Source organism: Brachyhypopomus gauderio, chromosome 5 (genome assembly GCF_052324685.1).
Source record: "Brachyhypopomus gauderio isolate BG-103 chromosome 5, BGAUD_0.2, whole genome shotgun sequence".
NCBI classification, from domain to species: Eukaryota; Metazoa; Chordata; class Actinopteri; order Gymnotiformes; family Hypopomidae; genus Brachyhypopomus; species Brachyhypopomus gauderio.
The window spans coordinates 15,063,984-15,083,054 of record NC_135215.1 but is presented as its reverse complement, the minus strand read 5'-3'; the positions used below and the strand labels follow the sequence as shown (position 1 = coordinate 15,083,054).

The following is a 19,071-nucleotide window of genomic DNA, read 5'->3' as shown; positions in this document are numbered from 1 at the left end:
TTACAGAACGAACAAAGAACAGTTCACCAGCTTAACTGTACGAACCTGACAAGTCTTTTATGAGCTTCAGTGAGAAGCACCGTGGTGAGTTCTCACGAGGACTGGGCCGTCTGCACCCTGTGCCAGGTAGCCACGGTCTTCAGTAGCTTTTGAATGTTACAGGTGCGTTGGACGTGAGCTCTGGTGGCAGAACACGGTCATGTTAACATATTAATCATTTCTGAAAAATGACTTCTGTTCTCTGGATTTCACTTTGTCCCATTCATCACACACGTGTACACATCCACACATGTAATCCGTCCATGTTTAAGTCACTTTTTGAAAGACGGGCCACAACGCAAATGCACTCACGTTCAGCCCGAGGCTGCCCTTCTGGGCGTTGAGTCCACCTGTCTGGTTGCCCCTGAGTTCCTATAACAGCACAATGGCTTTAACCACGCGGCTTGCCCCCCGGGTGTAGCAACATGCAGTTTCATTGTAGCTCCTGTCTGAACACACTTACAGCTCTGCCTGCCGGAAAGATTGCGTGCAAAATCAGTATGTTGCGTATACAGTTAGATAAATGCCGGATGTTGGTATGTAGTGTGTGACTTGGAGAACTTGGGAGTCATAAATATTACTGCTGTCTTTGCTTTGAAGAATGACCTGCTTAACCTGCCAGCTGTCATGTGGTAATTTGCATTATTGTATGGATTGCATGTTAAGAAATGGAATGCATTTATATTTGTTACGCTTTGAACCAAAGCCAGTTAAGTTTTTCCTCTCAGTCATGAAGTCAGTTCAATCAAGGTGAAAGTGTTCAGCTGTTGTTCCAAGCCGCAAATGAAACGTTTCCACACCAGGTGCCCTGGAGAAGATCTGTCTGCTTTCGCCTCCCACTTCTAACCCTAAACAGGGGTTCAGAAATCATCTTAATTCCACGCCGCCGTGCAGTCTGCAGCAAACCGGAGGGCTGAACATGCACAGTGCACAGCAGACGTGATGAGACTCTTCAGCTAATCGCTCCTCCTGGGAGACTAAATACACATCATACGCACCGCACGAGACACAACAAGACATCCTTGACAGCACGGCGTGTTGACAGCAAATCAGACTCTCTCCCCTGATTTCAGCCAACCCAAGTCTGGCTTTGATGATCTGGCCTTCAGGAGGCCAATATAATTGTATGTATGTTATATATTGCATACATATTCCTGTGAAGAGAAGGTCCTTAAAAGGTAACACATCTCTAATGTAGGGCCTTGTCAACTGCAATTCAGGTTTGTTGAGTCTGAGTCGGTCTAACGTGTGTTTCACACACCTCCGCAGTTTTCCCTTCCTGTCTGTGTGGCCACGCCCCCTGGCACCTCCCCCTATTGCTCTGCTTGTTCCTGAGTGCAGACGAGCAGTTTTGGTCTGCAGGGATGAGACTCTCTCACACCACCTCTGGCTTCCTCTGTTCTCTCCTGCCGCCCTGCCCGGCCCTCCCTGACTTCACTCTCTGGCTCCCCCTTTGGCAGAATGCCAGCTCTGGACTACGATGAGGTCACTGCCTTCCTGGGGGAGTGGGGGCCCTTTCAGGTGAGCATCTTCCTCCTCCTCAGCCTCAGCACTGTGCCCAATGGATACACCGGCATGGCCATGGTCTTCCTGGCCGACACGCCCAGCCACCGCTGCAGGGCATGGCACCCGAACGGCAGCGCGGCCGCGGTGAGCCATGCGGCCCCGCTGGAACCCGACACAGGGCCGGGATCGGCGGCCAGCGGCTGTCTGCAGTTCCGGCGTGTGAATGACAGCTCGGAGGAGTTCAGCAACTCCACAGAGCCCTGTACAGGAGGCTGGGATTACAGTTCGGAGCGCTATTACTCAACCATAGTCACTGAGGTAACACACACACACACACACACGGCATTCAAAAGATAATGATAATAGTAAACTGTCTGTGTTCGGCTTCCCTCTAACATTTGCTTATGCAAATCTGAAATTTGGTACTATATTATTATTATTGTTATTATTACAGTATATTTCTCATACCAAAATCTGGAAATTCAATCAGTAGAACTATATGTACTGTAAATGTAGGAGTACATCAAGTGTTAACATGGCTTACAGTAAAGTCTGAGAACATTAGTGGCACACTGTAAGCTCCAGATTCTGCTCTGCGCTCTCTCTCCACCCCACTGAAGCTCTTTATCAGTAGCATGCAGTCATTCTCTCACCCTCCTCTAGTAAACACGCAGCTCAGCTCTCTGGGTCAGTCTGCCAGGCTCTTTTTTCAACACCTACTTCGGCTGATTCAGACGGCTGCGCTGTGATCAGCTACGATCGTTGGGATGAAGGCCATCTGTTTATAGAGATATCACACGCTGTAGTCAGCAGCGGCGTTCATGCAGAGATTACACTTGTGTCCTACACACACACAGCTCATTTCATTTTCACTGGGTCAGAGCAATAGGCAGAGACATAATATTAAGACAATATGGGTGTTATTCCTAAAAAAATTAATATTCAATATATTACAATAATGTGAGTGAGAGAGCAGAGGGCTGCCAGCTTGTCAGCATGTTGTTGTTCGTTTACAACAGAATATTTAAATAATGTGCTGAATCAAATTTGCTTGAGCAAGACAATCCCCAAACTGGGATAGTTTCTGGCTTTCCACAGCTCCCAGTGACCTTTCTGGCTTCAGAGCTGGAACACATCAAAACTAGTTGGACTGGAGTGAATTCTGGGGATTTGAGTGGTGTGTGTTGGTGCGATGGGTGATGGACCAAGAGAATGTACGCCGGAAGCGGCCATCGGTGGGCGAGAGCGTGGACGTCTAGACGCCTGGACGTCTGGTGACGGGCTGACAGTTCTGTACGTCTGTTACTCTCCAGTGGGACCTGGTGTGCAGGGATGCCTGGAAGGTCCCCTTAAGTCTGTCCATCTTCTTTCTGGGCGTGCTCAGTGGATCCTTCATCTCTGGAGAAATGTCGGACAGGTAATGAGAGACAGAGACAGAGGAGGACAGAGGGACAGATGTCCAGCCATTCTCTGGATCACAGTAATGTTTAAACAAGTCCAGTCTGTTTACCATTTCATTGTAAATAATGTAGTAAAAAAAACAAATCAAAGGTGTCCATGTTACAGAAGAACTATGTGCTCATCCAAACAACTGATCTACTTGACAGCTGCAGGAATGTTGAGATGTACTCTGCCCCTTTCTAGTGCATTAGTGCTGGATGCATTGTGATTAGGGGCGTGTTTTTTTTTTTTGGCAGGTTTGGCCGCAAGATTGTTCTTTTCGCTACTATGGCGATCCAGACGGCGTGCAGTCTGGTGCAGGTGGTCTCCAACAGCTGGGAGATGTTCTGTGTTTTCTTTTTCTTCACTGGTGTCGGGCAGATCTCCAACTACATGGCAGCCTTTGTCCTGGGTACGTAGAGGCACAATCACACAAACAAATCCTGGGCACCTCTAGCTCTGGACTGGACAAGCCGGTTTGTTATCACGTTACCAAGATACGCCGAGGTCTTTCGAGTTTGCAAATAATGGCTGGATGTTAAGAGAGGCTGCAAGAAGAATGAGGAATGTTTTGTTAAGGAGCTGAAAATACAGTAATTCCGTTCAGTATTCTACTCACTCTGCAGCAGGACATTTGCCCCTAGCCAGGAATGAAACCCCTGATTTACGCACAAATTAGGATTGCACACCATAGAACTGCAGACAGACAGCTTTCTCTCAGTACTGGTGTGGTGTGGAGCCAAAGCAGTTTTTAATAGTAACTGTTATGTAAGTGTGTGTGTGTGTGTGTGTGTGTGTGTGTGTGTGTGTGTGTGTGTGTGTGTGTGTGTGTGCGTGCGTGCGCGTGCGTGCGCGTGCGTGCGCGCGCGCGCGCGCGGGGGGGGGGGGGGGGGGGGGGGATAAAAGGCAAAAATGTGGGTCTTCAGGTCTATCTAGTACACCCAAATTTTTTTACCCAATACCTTCATGTCTGCATTTGTCTTTCATCCTTCTCTCAGGCTCTGAATTGCTAGGGAGGAATTTGCGTGTCATATATTCTGTCCTGGGCACATGTGTGTTTTATGCACTGGGCTATGCTCTCCTACCTCTCTGTGCCTACTTGGTGAGAAGCTGGAGGCTTCTGCTAACGGTTCTCTCCCTTCCTGGACTACTCTACATCCCCCTCTGGTGGTAAGAGAACGTACTACAGCAAAGCTACTTCCCAACACCTGCTTTTTGTTAATGCTGGATCTGGACTCTTAATCAGGACTGTGTTGCACTGACTGACACTGGTAATTCTGCATTGAAATTCATCTTCAGCTATGTCCAGAAAAATGTTCAGGAACTGTATCATTTAGAGGACATAGACTAAGTCCAGAATTTCAATGAAGCTGATTTTCCACAGCCATTAATGGCTATGTCATTTACCCCACTATGTTAACACGGTTGAAATAAGTCTGTAACTAGTGACTTGATGACATTTCCCCTGTGGCCAAAACCATTTAAAGTCCCAGTCAGGTATCACCGCATTGAACACCGAATAAAGCAGGTGCTTTTCTCTGTGAGGTTTATCCCGGAGTCTCCACGCTGGCTGCTGTCTAGGGGGCGTGTGCAGGAAGCCGACGCCATCATTAGAGCAGCCGCCCGCAGGAACGGCGTCACACCACCTGATGTCATATTTCAGGAGTCGGACGTGCTCATCTCTGAGGTACAGAGTAAGGCTAGTCATCATTATGTGCTAACCTTCATATTATATGGCTGTAATCAGTGTCCAGTTACTAAGCAAATCCTGTGTGACAAAGCCATCATAACGCGTTTTCCTTGTGTGTGTGTGTGTTTTCTGATGTCAGAATGGGGAGTCCCAAAGCTCATACACGTACATGGACCTAATCAGGACCAAAAAAATGAGGAACATTACTCTTCTCAACAGTGTCATATGGTGTGTGTGATATGAAACCACGTGTGTGTAAGATATCTACCAGTGCGACATGGTGCGTGTGATTTGAAATTGTTTGATATCTAACAGTGTAACAACGTGTGTGTGATATGAAATTGTGTGTGTGTGATATCTAACAGTGTAACATGGTGTGTGTGATATGAAATTGTGTGTGTGATAACATACAGCATGGTATGCCAGGTGTGATATGAAATTGTGTATGTGATGTCAATGGGATATTGTGTGTGTGATATGGTAAACACACTGTCTACCATACACTGAATACCACTGCAGAGATTTGAAGTCTTGTAAGAACAAAGCCCTCCTGATTAATGAAGTCTCTGCTGTTGCTTAAACTCCCTGTAAATGTAAATGAATACATTTGAATGAATCCCTACATTTGTATATATAATACCTAATATATGTAATATTGTAAATATTAAAAGAAAAAGGTAAAGGAAATTACATGTTTTTTTTTTAGGTTCATCATCACTATTAGCTACTTTGGCCTCTCGCTGAGCACGCCCAACATGAACGGAGATCCCTACCTGAACTGCCTGCTCTCCGCCCTGACGGAGGTGGCGGCCTACATCCTGGCCTGGCTCCTGCTGAAGGTTCTGCCCAGACGGGCCCTCATCACGGGGCCCCTCCTGAGTGCCGGCCTGGTTCTGCTGCTCACCCACGCCGTGGCCCCAGGTGAGCACACCAGACATAGTCCTGCTGCCACGCCCCCTCCTGCTGCCACGCCCCCTCCTGCTGCCACGCCCTCTCCTCCATCCTCGGTGCCCCATTACACTCACGTGAAAAAGCACTAACTGTTCTTGAAGTAGATTGGACATGAGCTGAGTGATTAGCAAGAAAAATGACATGGAATCTTTGTTACTAACAAGTAAATGCGTTAACTCCCTCCACTTCCTGGTTTTTGCTGCTGTATATCTGGTCTGCTTCCAACGGCAACATCCTGGACTTCCTGTCCTGCAGAGTACGGAGCCGTGACCGTGGTGATAGCCATGGCGGCCAAGCTGGGCGTGACGGCGGCGTTCTCCGTGCTCTACATCTCTGCGGTGGAGCAGTTCCCCACCGTGGTGCGGGGTATGGGCATGGGCGTCTGCTCCACCTGCTCCAAGATTGGGAGCACCATCTCACCATTTTTTCCGTTTGTTAGTGAGTAGCCCACACAGTCACCAGAAACTCCACCCACTGCAATCCCAGGAGGGGATTTTACTCATCGTCATCTATGCAAACTCAATCTTATTTGTTGTTATGTGTGTACATTAGACATTCTATCAGACACTTAAGACACTGTGGCTTGAACACTAGAAGAAGTGTTTCTTTGTCTTTGTTAAGGCAAGATTTATTCAATTTATTCAATTTGGAACCATTTCAAGGGAAAAAACACAGTTAATCTTAGACAAGGGCCAGACACATCCAAAAATGCTCCAAAACATTAATTATGCTGTGCAATTCTAATATTGTCTAATCTCTACAATATAAACCTTCACTGTAAACATTTCATTTTACACAACATTATGCACATGACAGAGTGACATGACTCTTTTGGCACACTTGCAGGTCATTATGATAAAGTTCTGCCCTACGTTTTGATGGGCGTTCTGACCGTGGTAGCTGGTCTGCTCAGTACTCTAATCCCAGAGACTCGTGGCATTCCCCTCCCCGAGGACATCTCACAAGTGCCCAGTCTTAACTGGTAGGTCTCTGTTTATGCTCTGCTTTAGTTGAGCACACAGCAACACACTCACTTATGCTTAAAGTTGCCCTTGGGCACTGTGCTCAGAACAGCTTCTCCAGCTGAATTACTACCTTCAGAGAGTGGATAACTGGTCTCCTGACAGATCTTTATATACAACTTCCAATTAACCCTCCCCTTACAGGCAGTCCCCACTAAAAAATGCTAACCCTAGCTATTAAGCAATGAAATGCCAGTAGGGGGCACTTAAGATTACGCAAACAAAATCATTCTAACTGGTCCCCTTTAGATTTCATTCATTTTTAGCCACATTAGCATTTTGGGTGAAGTATTCCTTTAACAGTTTATACAGAAGGCAGTTTTGTTCTTTGATGGTTGTACAAGAAAGTGGAATACTGGTCTCAGATCAGTAATTAACCATAAGTACGTATGAGCCATGGTCTCTGTGTGAATGCATCAGGTTACATCCCTCCTCCAGCTGTTTGGAAACAGGAGACAGGGATGAGCCTGTCTGACGCATGTCTGAGTCTCTGTCTGGGGGCCAACACGACCCAGACAGACCCTTAGCATTGGTACTTGTGCCTTTGTTGTAATGAAATACTGCTTGTTTGTGACATTCTCACCTAGGTGCTGTAACAGTGCAACATGTCGAGCGAAGAACCAGGGGACAGAGAATACTCACAAGTGTCAGTCAGCCATCTGACGGAAGCTACTTTGTATGTCAAATGTGTCAAAGACTTTTGTGCTTCAGTTCTGTATGCTGGAATGGAAGAACTGTGTAACTTAAGGATCACTGTCTTCTAATATGGACTGCGTTTACATTTTATTACATTTGTAATTACACATTAGATATATATTTTTTGAACGATTCTAAATTTTTGAATGTGAATTTCTTTTACTACCACTTGACAGTATAATAGCGAAACTGATTTGAGAATGTTTTGTCTATAATAAAAACGCGCAAAGATATCAAGAAAGCTATCATACACCTGAACCAATTTTTCACGTGAAGTGCGCCCATTCCGTTTGAACGTTCATAAGGAGTTGCAGTAGCGACGCTGTTTCAGTAGGGGGCGCCACAGCAAACCTTTTGGACAGCGCAAGCGTCAAGGTAATAAACTGACTCACGGTGATTTCAGGGAGGCATCGTTACACACCGGCGCGAGGCACTCTGCATCTCGACGAAAAAAAACCGTTTAATTATATTCTTCACCTTACTCATTCGTACATCATCTAATTATCATTTTTAATGAATCCATTCGTGTTTGTATATTGATGTGCGCGGACCTGTATGTGCGCCTAATGTTCGTGTGAAGCGATAGCGCCGCGACCCTTGTGGAGGGGAATCCCGTGTTGGCGGTGTTCTTGATGCTGGTGAAGGTGAGAAGCGGCTGAGGTAAAATGTTCTCGACGGACGGCGGCGACGTCGCCGATACCTGCCGCCTTACACGCCAGCCCGCTCCCTCCCCGTAACCTGCTCTCGTACGATGAGGCGTTCGCTTGGCGTAACCGACGACGATGCGGTCCGTAACAAAATGACTCTAATTCATTACAGCAGCCGCCAGCGAGGTCAGACGAACTAACCGCCGCTCCTGAGCTCTTTGTTCGGAACCGCTCGGTGTCGGAGGGAGATAACCGCCTGGTCTCGTCGTGGAAACAGGGGTCGTGGTCGTGGATGGGATGTATGGTGTTTGACACACACGAGAATGGAGCCGTTCCTGCAGATAGCGCCTCACTCTCTCGCCATTGTGCTGTCGCGGGTTGTGGCGGACGACTCGCCCGGTGTGACGGAGAGCGAGGAGCCGCCGCACCATCACACCGGCTACGAGATATTCGCCGATTTCAAATCGCTGAACATGAAATATTTTTGGAATAAAATGGTAGCTGACGCCATAGCGGAGACGTTTTTCCTAGGCTGGATAGACGAGCATGTGCTGCTGATCCAGGGCAAGGAGCATCACCTGGAGGTGCTGAGAGAGGCTTGGATGAGAAGGTCCCTCAAACCGCCGCAAGGCTTCGACATCAAATATCTGGGTAAGCCGTACGGAGCTGTGCACCCCGACACTACACTACACGTTCGGTACCGCGGGGCCCTGTTTGTAGGGCACGTCGTCTGCGGTATGCAACAGTTGTCTCTCTAGGTTGAATATTTTTTCAAATGTCAAAAGTAGGATTTTTTCCTCTCGTAAGGCTCCTTTCTTGGGCCTTGTGATTGACGTCACTACATCTGAATATTTTTGGAAATATCCACCTCCATCGCAATGTATATACTCGAAATGCGTGGTAACTGGTTAAACATTATTTTCCCTGTGTGACATGCCACGAGCCAGATCATCAGATCACCAGATCACCAATCATCAGATGACCTGTGTACCTTCTGCGGTTCCTTTACACGTTCCATTAGTATGAGTAAATAGGACCACCTGAAACAGCATATAACGCTGTTGCCTACTCTCTAATTTCCAGTTCCATTTTGTTTGCATTCGCTTTAATATCTACCCCTGTATTTAATCCTGGAGACAATACTTTAGACTTCTTCTGAGCTCAAATTTTTTTTTTCAGTTCCCCTGTTTACAAAGAATGAGCTTGTTTCGTATATTTTCCTCAGAAGCCCTATGAGTTTTTCAATAGCACAAAGATCAGGCTAAACAGAAAGTATCATATTGTACACCTTAACATTGTGGATGGAGCCTTTCTTAAACTGACAGTAAATTTGAGTAATAAATCTCCAACCTCATAGATTCATAGAACTGTTAGCTGTCGAAGTTTAATTAAAGGCTTTCGTATTAACATTTAAACTAAACAATTGCCATAAATGTGCTACCCAGATTAAATAAAGAAATCCCAATTTGTCATTTTAGCTTTTTAAGTTAATGTAATTTTTTTTGTCAGGGATTCTGGGCAGATATGGCCCTTGGCAAATCCATAAAATGGAGTATGAGCTATATCTATTTAATAACAGTACTCTCACACTGAGGAGATAATAAATAACGGCTGACAGTTGATACATTTGTTTGCGCAAAATGTTAAAACCTGGACTGGCAGACACTGTGAAACCCAAGTGTTTTTTATGCTCTTTAAACTATGCAGTGCTTAATATTGGCATTCAGGCTGTGTGCTACAGAAACTCAGCAATGATGGAGCAATCATTCAGTATGTCTGATGTACATTACATAATTAAGGCAAAATATGTACACTTGGATGACTATGAACGTGTTTATTCTTTGCAAATCAGCGTATTCTTGTCATTCTGTTGATGGGGGAGAAGAGCGTGTATGCTGTCACCCATCCCGAGTGCCTGTTTTCACCGCTCGCCTCGATCCGCCTTTGTTCACACCAATCGGAGCAGGACCCCGCGTCCGGCACACGGTACCACTCTGGGCCTGCTGGCCCGGGGTTGGACCCGGCACCTTCCGCCCCCCCTGTGGAAGAGCTGCCCCGGGCCCGTTGTTGGGGGAAGCAGCAGAGACAGGATGAGTCAGTCTGGAACATTTGGGAAGGGAGCCACAGGTTTTAGGGTGGAGGGTTATTACTGCAGGCACCTGCCCCCTCTCTTTGTCTCTCTCACTGTGTCTCCCAGGGAGGAGGGAAGGTGGTGTTGTGTTTGTCTGGTCTTGTGGAACAGAAGCAGACCTGTTGTGGAGATGGAGCCTCCCTCCTCTGATGGATGAGGACATTCTTGGCATGTTTGTTTCCCCACTGTGTGAAATTCCTTGTTTTATGCGATTGATGTCGATTATGAGCTGAAAATGTCCATGAGGTCTGTGCATGAGTGCGTGAAACAGCCTGTGGTGGGTTTATGGACTGACCTTGAGGCTCTGTTCATCCCCCACTCAGCCCAAAGGATGGGTGCATTCACACAGCTGAAGGGAAAAACTGTGTGCTAGCTAACAGCCATCTCCACCCGTTCCACCACTACACGCATTTCATCTGGCAAACATCCTTGCAGATGAAGTTGACTTCAGGGGGGAAAAGATTGTGCATCACTTCTCAGAAGATAACCAATCAGAAATAACCAATCAAAGAGATAACCAATCAAAGAATATGAAAATCAGAAGACAAACGTGAAGACAAAATGGATGTGGGGGAGATTCACATTCGCTGTGTGAGAGCATCCATAGCTGTATTAAACAAGCAATGAGTGTACACTATACCATGGTTAAAAAATGAACCAAGTAGATTATTATTCTACCACTATACCATGGTTAAAAAATGAACCAATTAGATTATTATTCTACCACTATACCATGGTTAAAAAATGAACCAATTAGATTATTACTCTACCACTATACCATGGTTAAAAAATAACCAATCAGGTCATGATTCCACCAGTATTTTATGGTTAAAATTAACTAATCAGGTCCCGATTCTACCTCTATACTATGGTTTTAAAAAAAATAACTAATCAGGTCCCGATTCTACCACCATGGTTTAAATAACCAGTCAGGCTTGGAGCACTGTGTCCATCTGTGCTGGCACCTCACAATTTCCCTTTTGTGTACAAATACACATCCATTTGTGAACTGGTGATTTTCAAGGCAGACATACCAGCTAGCTAGGAAGGTTAGCTAATGATTTGAGCACATACTCAGAACGGGTGTGACTAACAAACCAAAACAGATACTATAAAATTAATAACGAATAAGGATGAGAGTAAATAATAATACCACCCTTCCCCAACACCAGCTATAAAAATCCACTCAGCTCGGTCTCCGCTTGGGAAAACACATCACTGGTGGATTTCATGCGGCTTATATGCGGTTTTCTTTGGCAGAAGCATCCCTGCCATGTGAACGTACCCTAAAATGTGCAGAACGCCAGGGTCAGAGGTCAAGCACAGGACCACCAGCTGGCAGTGTGGGTTCCTACCTGATGTCCCAGCACTGACGTGTTCTCACATAGGGGAGTAAGGGAGTGTTAAAACTTCACATTTTAAAGGCACTTATTGAGAGTGTGACAAAAAATGTATGTATATACTTAAAAGAAAATAGTTTTGAATGCCCAACATCAACAGGGTAACAAGGTATTTGTTTTCCAGAGGATTAGTCTGGCATAAAAGTGCCATCATTTAGCCCTGCATGCCCCTGCAACACAAGCTGTTATAGGTGTGTGTGTGTGTGTGTGTGTGTGAGAGAGAGAGAGAGAGAGCATGCCTGGCTGTGCCCTGCAGTCTGTGGAGTTTCCGTGTGATGTTCGTCATACATATTTGCAGACTGTGTGTCTGCACAGGTCAGAGAGGAAGAGAAGAATCTTTGTATCTGTACATAAATCTTTCTCTGGTTACATGTCACTTGTTTTTCCTCTGATCCTGGATCTGCTTCCCAAACCCCAGGCTGAAATGTAGCCATTAAAGTGACGCGACAAAGCAGATCTCAGCACTCAGGAAACAGACACTTTTATCTCGGCTGTAGATCCCAGACCTGGGTGGGTTGGGATGGAGGGGGTGTCCCACAGCCAATTCAACCTGACGCCTTCACTTAAGGGCATGCTGCTTCCTGACTTGAACCACTTCCTCTCTTTCTTCCTGTGCCCCCACCTCCAGCAGAGGCATCTGCAGTGTGGTTTAATTGAAGGCACTTTTCATTTTGATGTCTTCAGATGTTTTGCGGCACAGACCCGGTCGTTAGGGAAGCCAGGTGGCAGAGGGTCGGCGTGCCCCACGTGCCTTTGGGTGGAGGGTTTAATGCAGGTGCTGTTGTCTGTGCTGGACGTCTCGTGCTCGGATCGCGGCTGACACGTCCTGAGGGAGAAACACTCAGCTGCTTTCAGGCATCATGCACTGAAGGTGCATTTTACTCCATAATGATTCCCTTTTTTTATTTCACTTCTTTTCAGTTCTTGGTAATTTATCAAGAATTTATCTTCTAAGCAGTCTTCAGAAACCGTTCATATCCCAGAATAACTTGGTTGTCCCATGGGCAGATGCTCCTGAGTTATGTCATCACTGACATCATCACCCATGTCTGTGGTCAGACCAGGATCCCGGGGGGTCGGCCCTCGAGACGAGCTGGGGATGCCTGCATTTGCACTACGATCTTTACGCTGTTTCCAACATTAAGGCTGCTCGTGATCTCATCCACTTAAAGGGGATCATTCCCGTAAACTCCCGTAAAAAAATGCATTAGGGTGATGATGTAAATGGCTCCCCCTGCTGGTGCAGTTGCGCTATGATTCAAGCCGTCCGGATGTCTTTAGAGATAATGATCTAATACATGTTGTCATCACATACGTGTTAATCCAGCAGACACGTGGTAGGGAGCATGTGGGTATTTAAAGATTAATGCTCTTTATTTGTTTTTGCTGTGTTATACAACACAAATATGGATGATGACTGGAGCTGTTATGGTCACTTAACATAAAATGTCTTAGTTTTGTGCAATTTATTGACATACTGCTGCTGTATACCATGCAACAGTCACAGCTGTCAAAATCTCTTTTGGCTGGATTATTATTTTTTTCTAGTTTCTTTTCCTTAGGGTTGAAATACATAATTACACATTCATAATATCACTAATAAAATAAATAGTTCCAAAGGAATTTTCCTGCTTTTGATAAGCAGCATTTGAAAGGTAATAAAACATTAGGCTTATGTGATATTTGATCACCCCTACATGATTGTACGTTACCATTAGAGCCAGCGACATTCACTCATTATATGAGGCACTGATTATGTAGATCTACCGTTTAACTATTGAATTCACTCTTAATGCTTAAAATGAGATTTTACACTTGAATGTTCTTTCTTGTTAGTTTTGCATTTACTTCTGTCTGCACACCTTATTAAAGTAATAAATGTTGAACTGGTAAAATATTACAGTTATTGCTAGTGAGGGGCATTCTGGCTCAATCTGATCAGCTCACATTTCGAGGTGCATCGTTCAGCCTTCTGCAGGTCTGCAGGTCCAGACAGTGAATGAAGTCTCTCTACTTTTTCCCCTGTCAAGCTTGTTAATATTATCAACATTGTTTTTTTGTCTGTAACTTTGACTATTAAAATAATTCAGTGTTACTGTGTATTATATAGCTGCTCCATTCAAATGCTTTATTCGTCACACCTTTGATCTTTATTAATTAGATTAAGCATTAAAATGTGACAGATAAAGCAGTTCATTTATTTATTCATTTATATATATATTCACTTGAATAAAATTTTTTTGGGTATTATATAGAAAATATGAAAATTATCCTTAAGTGCCAATTTAATGTGTAGTTCTTCCCTGACCCAGCTGGTGTGTTCTTTCTTGGGGGGTTCTGGCACATGCTGCATGAGACGTGATTGGCTGTTGCTACCATCCTCAGAGAGTTTAGGATTATCTTTATCTTTAGTTTCAAATACATTCGTGACAAAGATCTGTATGTAATCAGATCACCAACTATTCCAGTTAGCGATATTTGATATGGATTTGTTCATGGCTTTTCCTTTATCGGCATTAAGACTTTGTTTACCTCGATGCTGTTATAGCACATTTAGCACTGTGTGAGAGTTAAAGAAATTTTTTCTCATTATTGCAAGATTTGGATGTAAACGTAATCAAACATGGACACAAAGTTTCACCCCAGGCACAGGGTGCACTTCCAAGTGAGCAAGTTAGGTCTGATCTAGCTCACTGAAAATCAATCAGACAGAAGATGCTTCACTGTGAGTAGGCTCCAGGCATTCGTTTAAAAAAGCTCCTTTAAAGAGCCGACATGTTCGCCAACGGCACATCAGTAGTAATTGTGCAAAGAAAATGGTGGATCACATACGAAACTAAAAATGGTCTGACATCCCTGACACACCTGACACCCCTTACACACCTGACACAAAGCGTCAGTCATTTCATCTGATTGTAGAGTCATGCTAAGTCTTTATCGGTGACATCATCATAAACGACGCTAACAGCATCAGACTAACAGTCTCTCCAGGATCTATTCCAGTCTATTCCTGCATCATACGCCTCCATCACGGTTGCCATGGGTCACTGGGTCACGACTTGCTGCTCCAGTGTCTGCTGAGGCATTTACATACCAACATAATGCTTTAGAGCACACCACCACACAAATAAAATACATGTGTCACTCAAACAACGACGAGCACAGGACGCTGCGCGCGCGCAAATTAAATAGACAAACCACATAAACCCCACGTGACGAGACGAGCCACAGGTGAGGACTATCACAAGACGCACCCGCACCCACGGAGATACACAGACGCAGACGATTAGACGCAGAAGACGTTAACGTGCCCAAAACGGAGGGGTCGGGGACCATAACGTGAGAGTTCTGTTCTTATATTCTCACTTTAAAGAAAAATACACGTTTACATTTTATACTTTCAGTTTATTAAGTGTGAGCACTTTTAAAATAAAAATGCATTTGGTAGCAACAGCTTATGGGTGAATTCTTAATTATTTAAATCATAATAATAATGCACTGGTTAGTGTCCCAGTAGGAGCCCACTGTTGCAGATATAGACACCTCAAAGATGTCCTCTGTTTATTGTCCTGGATTACCTTTCTTGAAGGTAGATTTATGATGACCCTTTTCACCAGTCTTCCAGCCATCAGTAACTACCAACTACCAGTAACTATTTGCTGATTTAATATCGATATAATACTAGTTTTAACATGTTGCTTCTGTACACAGTCAGGAAACAGCTCAAATACATTTTTAATAACACTAAACCCCGAATCGGATCGAATCGATTAAATCGGATTAAATCGAAAAAAATCGATTCTTAATCTTCAGAATCGGAATCGGATCGATTCTTGGAATTTGAATCAATACCCAGCCCTAATATATATATATATATATATATATAGTGTGTGTGTGTGCTGTTTCTAGCCACAGTTTTCCCACTTTAGTAATGTGAGAAGAATAGTCAGTGACATTTTCCTCCAGCTCCAAATGGCCTTAATAAGTAGCCAGAGAACTCAATGAGTAGATAAGAGAGATCTGTGGATCTCTGTAATAGCAGCTGAGGAGCACATATCATCTTGGTGATCTTTAGAACCTGTGAACCTCAACCATAGAAAGTCTTGTGGATCTAGTCAGTTGTGACATCAGGGTAGTATGAAAAATCTAATTTCCTCCACAAGAGGGCAGAGGTAGACGCGCCTGAAACTTTTCTGTTTTGTAAATTCAGGTCAAAAATGGAAGCTTGGATTCAAGATTGCAAGTCAGAGCCAAACCATGTTACTATGCATAAAAAATTGAAACAATATACCGTAAAGATGTTCTGGTAGTTTTCAAAGCAATAAAAAAAGCAATTTAGAGTACTGATTGAACTCTTTTGCTCCTTCCCTTGTATACTTCCAAGTGATTTGTTGTGCTTCTCCAGATGTGTAGTTATTTAATATTCTCTGTATTTTCATTACTTTTGAAACTGAAATATTTGTGGTAATGTTCCCTGTTGCTGGACTTCCGCCCAGGTATTCACTCATTTAATAATCTTGTGCTATAAATTCCACACTAACATTAAATTTTGTGTTTTTTCATTTTGATGAAGTTTTGAAGCAGAGAGACTTTCTATTTGCGAATGCAGCTCGACCCCTTCTGAGCTCAGTGGAGGGAGTCCTGTCACAGGGGCACGGGGCATGTGGAGGCAGAAACTACCCCGCTCAGGTGTCAAATGGCTTTGACGCGTATGAAAGAACAGTGCCTCCTTGAAATCTGAACCTGACAGTGGCATAAGCGGTTTGCACCTTTCCATCTCAAATCCTGATCTGGAACCTGATCTCCTCGCGAGGAGGAGGTGGAGTAGGTGGAGGTGGATTTCACAGGCAGCCATAGTTACCCCGGCCACCCTGCGCTGTCCCTCCTGAGGGCTGCTTCCTGCCTTTAATGTGCAAAGCAACCATGATGATGTTTTTAATTTTGAGGTTATTCATTTAGGCCCCACAAAAACGCCCATAGATGAAATCACCTGACCTTGGAACACAGACTTGGAGAGAAATTATGAGATCAGATTATGGGAATGCATCCTGATAATATAAAACGTGCCTATTGGGCTTTTCCATTTGCATATGTTAAACAAACTCTAGATCATTCAAGCCTTAAACACTGGTTTGGGGGTGTTCCAGTTTGTAACGTAAACCACAGCGTTTATGATTGTGTTTGGGCTTGGTCTTAGTTCTGCTTGGTTCCATGTCCTTCCCTACTAAACACTGAAACCTGTTTAGAGCAGGCCTGCTGTCTTTCTCAGACAGATGCTCTTTGTAATCCTCTCTTCACTAGTGAGTAATCTCTCTCGTTTGATAAATGCCATAGATAATCTATAAAAGCACAACATGGCACACTGCATCTGATTTTGAAACAGCAGCGCGCCCTCTCACTGTACCTGTCCCCTCCACCTTAATCCATCCCTCTCCTGCACACGTCAGCACGCAGGAGCGCTGACGCCCGCCATTAGGGGCCCCAATCGTAGCTTGCTCTACTACAAGGGATCACTCACAGAGCATAAGCTGCTTCCCCAGGGGAGGGGGCGTAGGGTATCCGGAGGGCGTTCCCGGCACGCTATGGCAACCGGGAGAGCCGAGGAGTACAGTGAGATCTCCAGCAGATCGTTCAGAGGAAAGTCAGCTGGACAAGAAAGAAGCTTCCGGTGGGTTTGTGTGGGTGGTGGTGCGAGGCCCGTGGTTAGGGACGTTTGGCATGACCGGGTCCTGGCAGCAGTTGTGCAGAATGACACTCGAGAGAATACGAGGAGACTCTCTCTCTCACACGCTCTCTCTCCCTCTCTCTTTCTCTCCCTCTCTCCTCATTCACTTGCTTTCACTCTCAGCGACCGGGGTGGTCCAAAATTAGCTCACACTTGCTGCGATTAAAAGGCCTGCTTGCGCAGAGGCCCAGGAGAAGAGTGTTCTGAATTGAGTCCAACTAAGACTGAGGGCTGGAAAAGAGCAGGCCCTGCAAACAAACCTGACAGAAGCTCCCCAGAAGCACAGCGTTGCTCCGTGTCCCGGACGCTGGGGACGACGCAAGGCTGGTGTCTCCTTGCAGAAGACTCACGAAAACAAAGCAAGAAACCTCAGATTTGAATTAAACAAAACGCGGAGAGGAACGTTAGAATGGCCAACTTCCACATGTCTTTTATACTAATTGGTTCAGTCAGGTATTGGCAAAGCTTTGGTGCAGCCCCTGCAAGACCTGGTCTGGGTTTACTTAAAGGGAAACGTATACGTTAGGGCTGGGAGTATTTTAGTGTTTCTTTTCCGCACAAGCATCTGTCGCTGCTGTAGAATCTAGTCAGCAGTTGCAGAATTCCTGATTGGTGCTTCAGACACGCAGCATAAGCTGGAGATCTAAATCAGTATTTCTGCCATCCTATCCTATTTGGTGTGCAGCTGTTGGCCACGCCTCTACCGCAGAGGGGAAAATCCATATGTTGGTCTGTTGTCATTACTGATCTCATTTAATTCAGTCAAGCAGTCAGCATTGTGTTGGTTCAGAATCGTAATAATCAGTGTTGGGAACGTTACTTTAAAAAAGTAATTAGTTATAGTTACTCACTACTTGTTCAAAAAAGTAACTGAGTTAGTAACTGAATTACTCTATAATAAAAGTAACTCGTTACCAGGGAAAGTAACTATTTGCGTTACAGTAAAAAAAAAAAAAAGTTATATGCCAATGAATAAGGATTTTTTTGAAAAAGCAGTTTTCAGTCAGTTGAAATGAGTAGATCAGAAAGGTGTTTAACTTTTGATAAATTAAATGTGCCATATTTTGTCAATTGTGATTTTTACACCCCAATCAGTTGGAGCAGTTGGGGTTAGGTGCCTTGCTCAAGGGCACCTCAGTCATGGCCTGTCTGGGAATCTAACCCACGACCCTCCAGTCACAAGACCAGTTTCCTAACCGCCAGGCCATGACTGCCCCCAATATTTATTGCACATCAACAGACCAGTGCAGGATAAAATCCTTTAAAATCCCAAATCTCTGTATAAAAAACACTATATAAAGTGCATTTACATCTATTAAATTCTCTCAACCTGAGACAACTGAACAGAAATAAACTTAACAATAAAACCTCTATTCTTAATTAAATAAATAAAATACCCAGTCTGGTAGACATTCAGGAACTTCAAGTATTTTCTTAAATAATGTTTATATCGCCAACTTGAAAATGCGAATTTTTCTTCGGCTTGCTCATGACTTGCCATTTCTGCTTCTTCTCCATTTGGTGTATCACTGGGTATGCCTCGGCACGCGTGTAAAAACACTGGCTCTGATTGGCTACCATAACGCTGCCTTAGCCAATCGCTTACTGACTTGTTAAGTTAAACAGGTGTTACACAGAGAACTGTGACCTATCGAGATCTGTTTCTCCTCTCTAGTCTGGGCAGCGGTCCGCTCGGATTACTGTTAGTATATTAATATATAGTAACGCACCGCTTTTAATGACCAGTAACGTCAACGGCGTTGTAACGACAGGAAAAGTAATTAATTATATTATCCCGTTACTGACAAAATGACGCCGTTACCT

The 19,071-nt window shown here is 44.6% G+C and overlaps 2 protein-coding genes across 2 annotated transcripts in view; both read left to right on the top strand.

The window, feature by feature from the left end:
* The first annotated feature begins 1,360 nt into the window (after positions 1 to 1,360).
* Positions 1,361 to 7,579, top strand: LOC143514593 (organic cation/carnitine transporter 2-like). The gene is made up of 10 exons (XM_077005973.1): positions 1,361 to 1,863; positions 2,859 to 2,962; positions 3,243 to 3,397; positions 3,984 to 4,155; positions 4,531 to 4,672; positions 4,815 to 4,903; positions 5,382 to 5,596; positions 5,882 to 6,064; positions 6,473 to 6,608; positions 7,236 to 7,579. The coding sequence occupies exons 1-10, from the start codon at positions 1,501 to 1,503 to the stop codon at positions 7,309 to 7,311; spliced, it is 1,635 nt and encodes a 544-aa protein (XP_076862088.1). The 5' UTR covers positions 1,361 to 1,500; the 3' UTR covers positions 7,312 to 7,579.
* A 163-nt stretch (positions 7,580 to 7,742) lies between these two features.
* Positions 7,743 to 19,071, top strand: part of stox2b (storkhead box 2b) — a 52,545-nt gene continuing 41,216 nt past the window's right edge. Inside the window, exon 1 of the mRNA XM_077005964.1 lies at positions 7,743 to 8,642. Coding sequence (XP_076862079.1) covers positions 8,315 to 8,642 — 328 coding nt within the window. The 5' untranslated portion in view covers positions 7,743 to 8,314. The remainder of the gene's footprint in view (positions 8,643 to 19,071) is intronic.

What these genes read in the sequence shown, in the direction of transcription:
- LOC143514593 (XM_077005973.1), top strand. Translation starts at nt 1,501, where the DNA reads ATGCCAGCTCTGGACTACGATGAGGTCACTGCCTTCCTGGGGGAGTGG. An exon ending in CTTCTCAACAGTGTCATATG is followed by an intron (nt 4,904 to 5,381) that starts GTGTGTGTGATA and finishes TTTTTTTTTTAG; the next exon opens with GTTCATCATCACTATTAGCT. An exon ending in CAAGTGCCCAGTCTTAACTG is followed by an intron (nt 6,609 to 7,235) that starts GTAGGTCTCTGT and finishes ATTCTCACCTAG; the next exon opens with GTGCTGTAACAGTGCAACAT.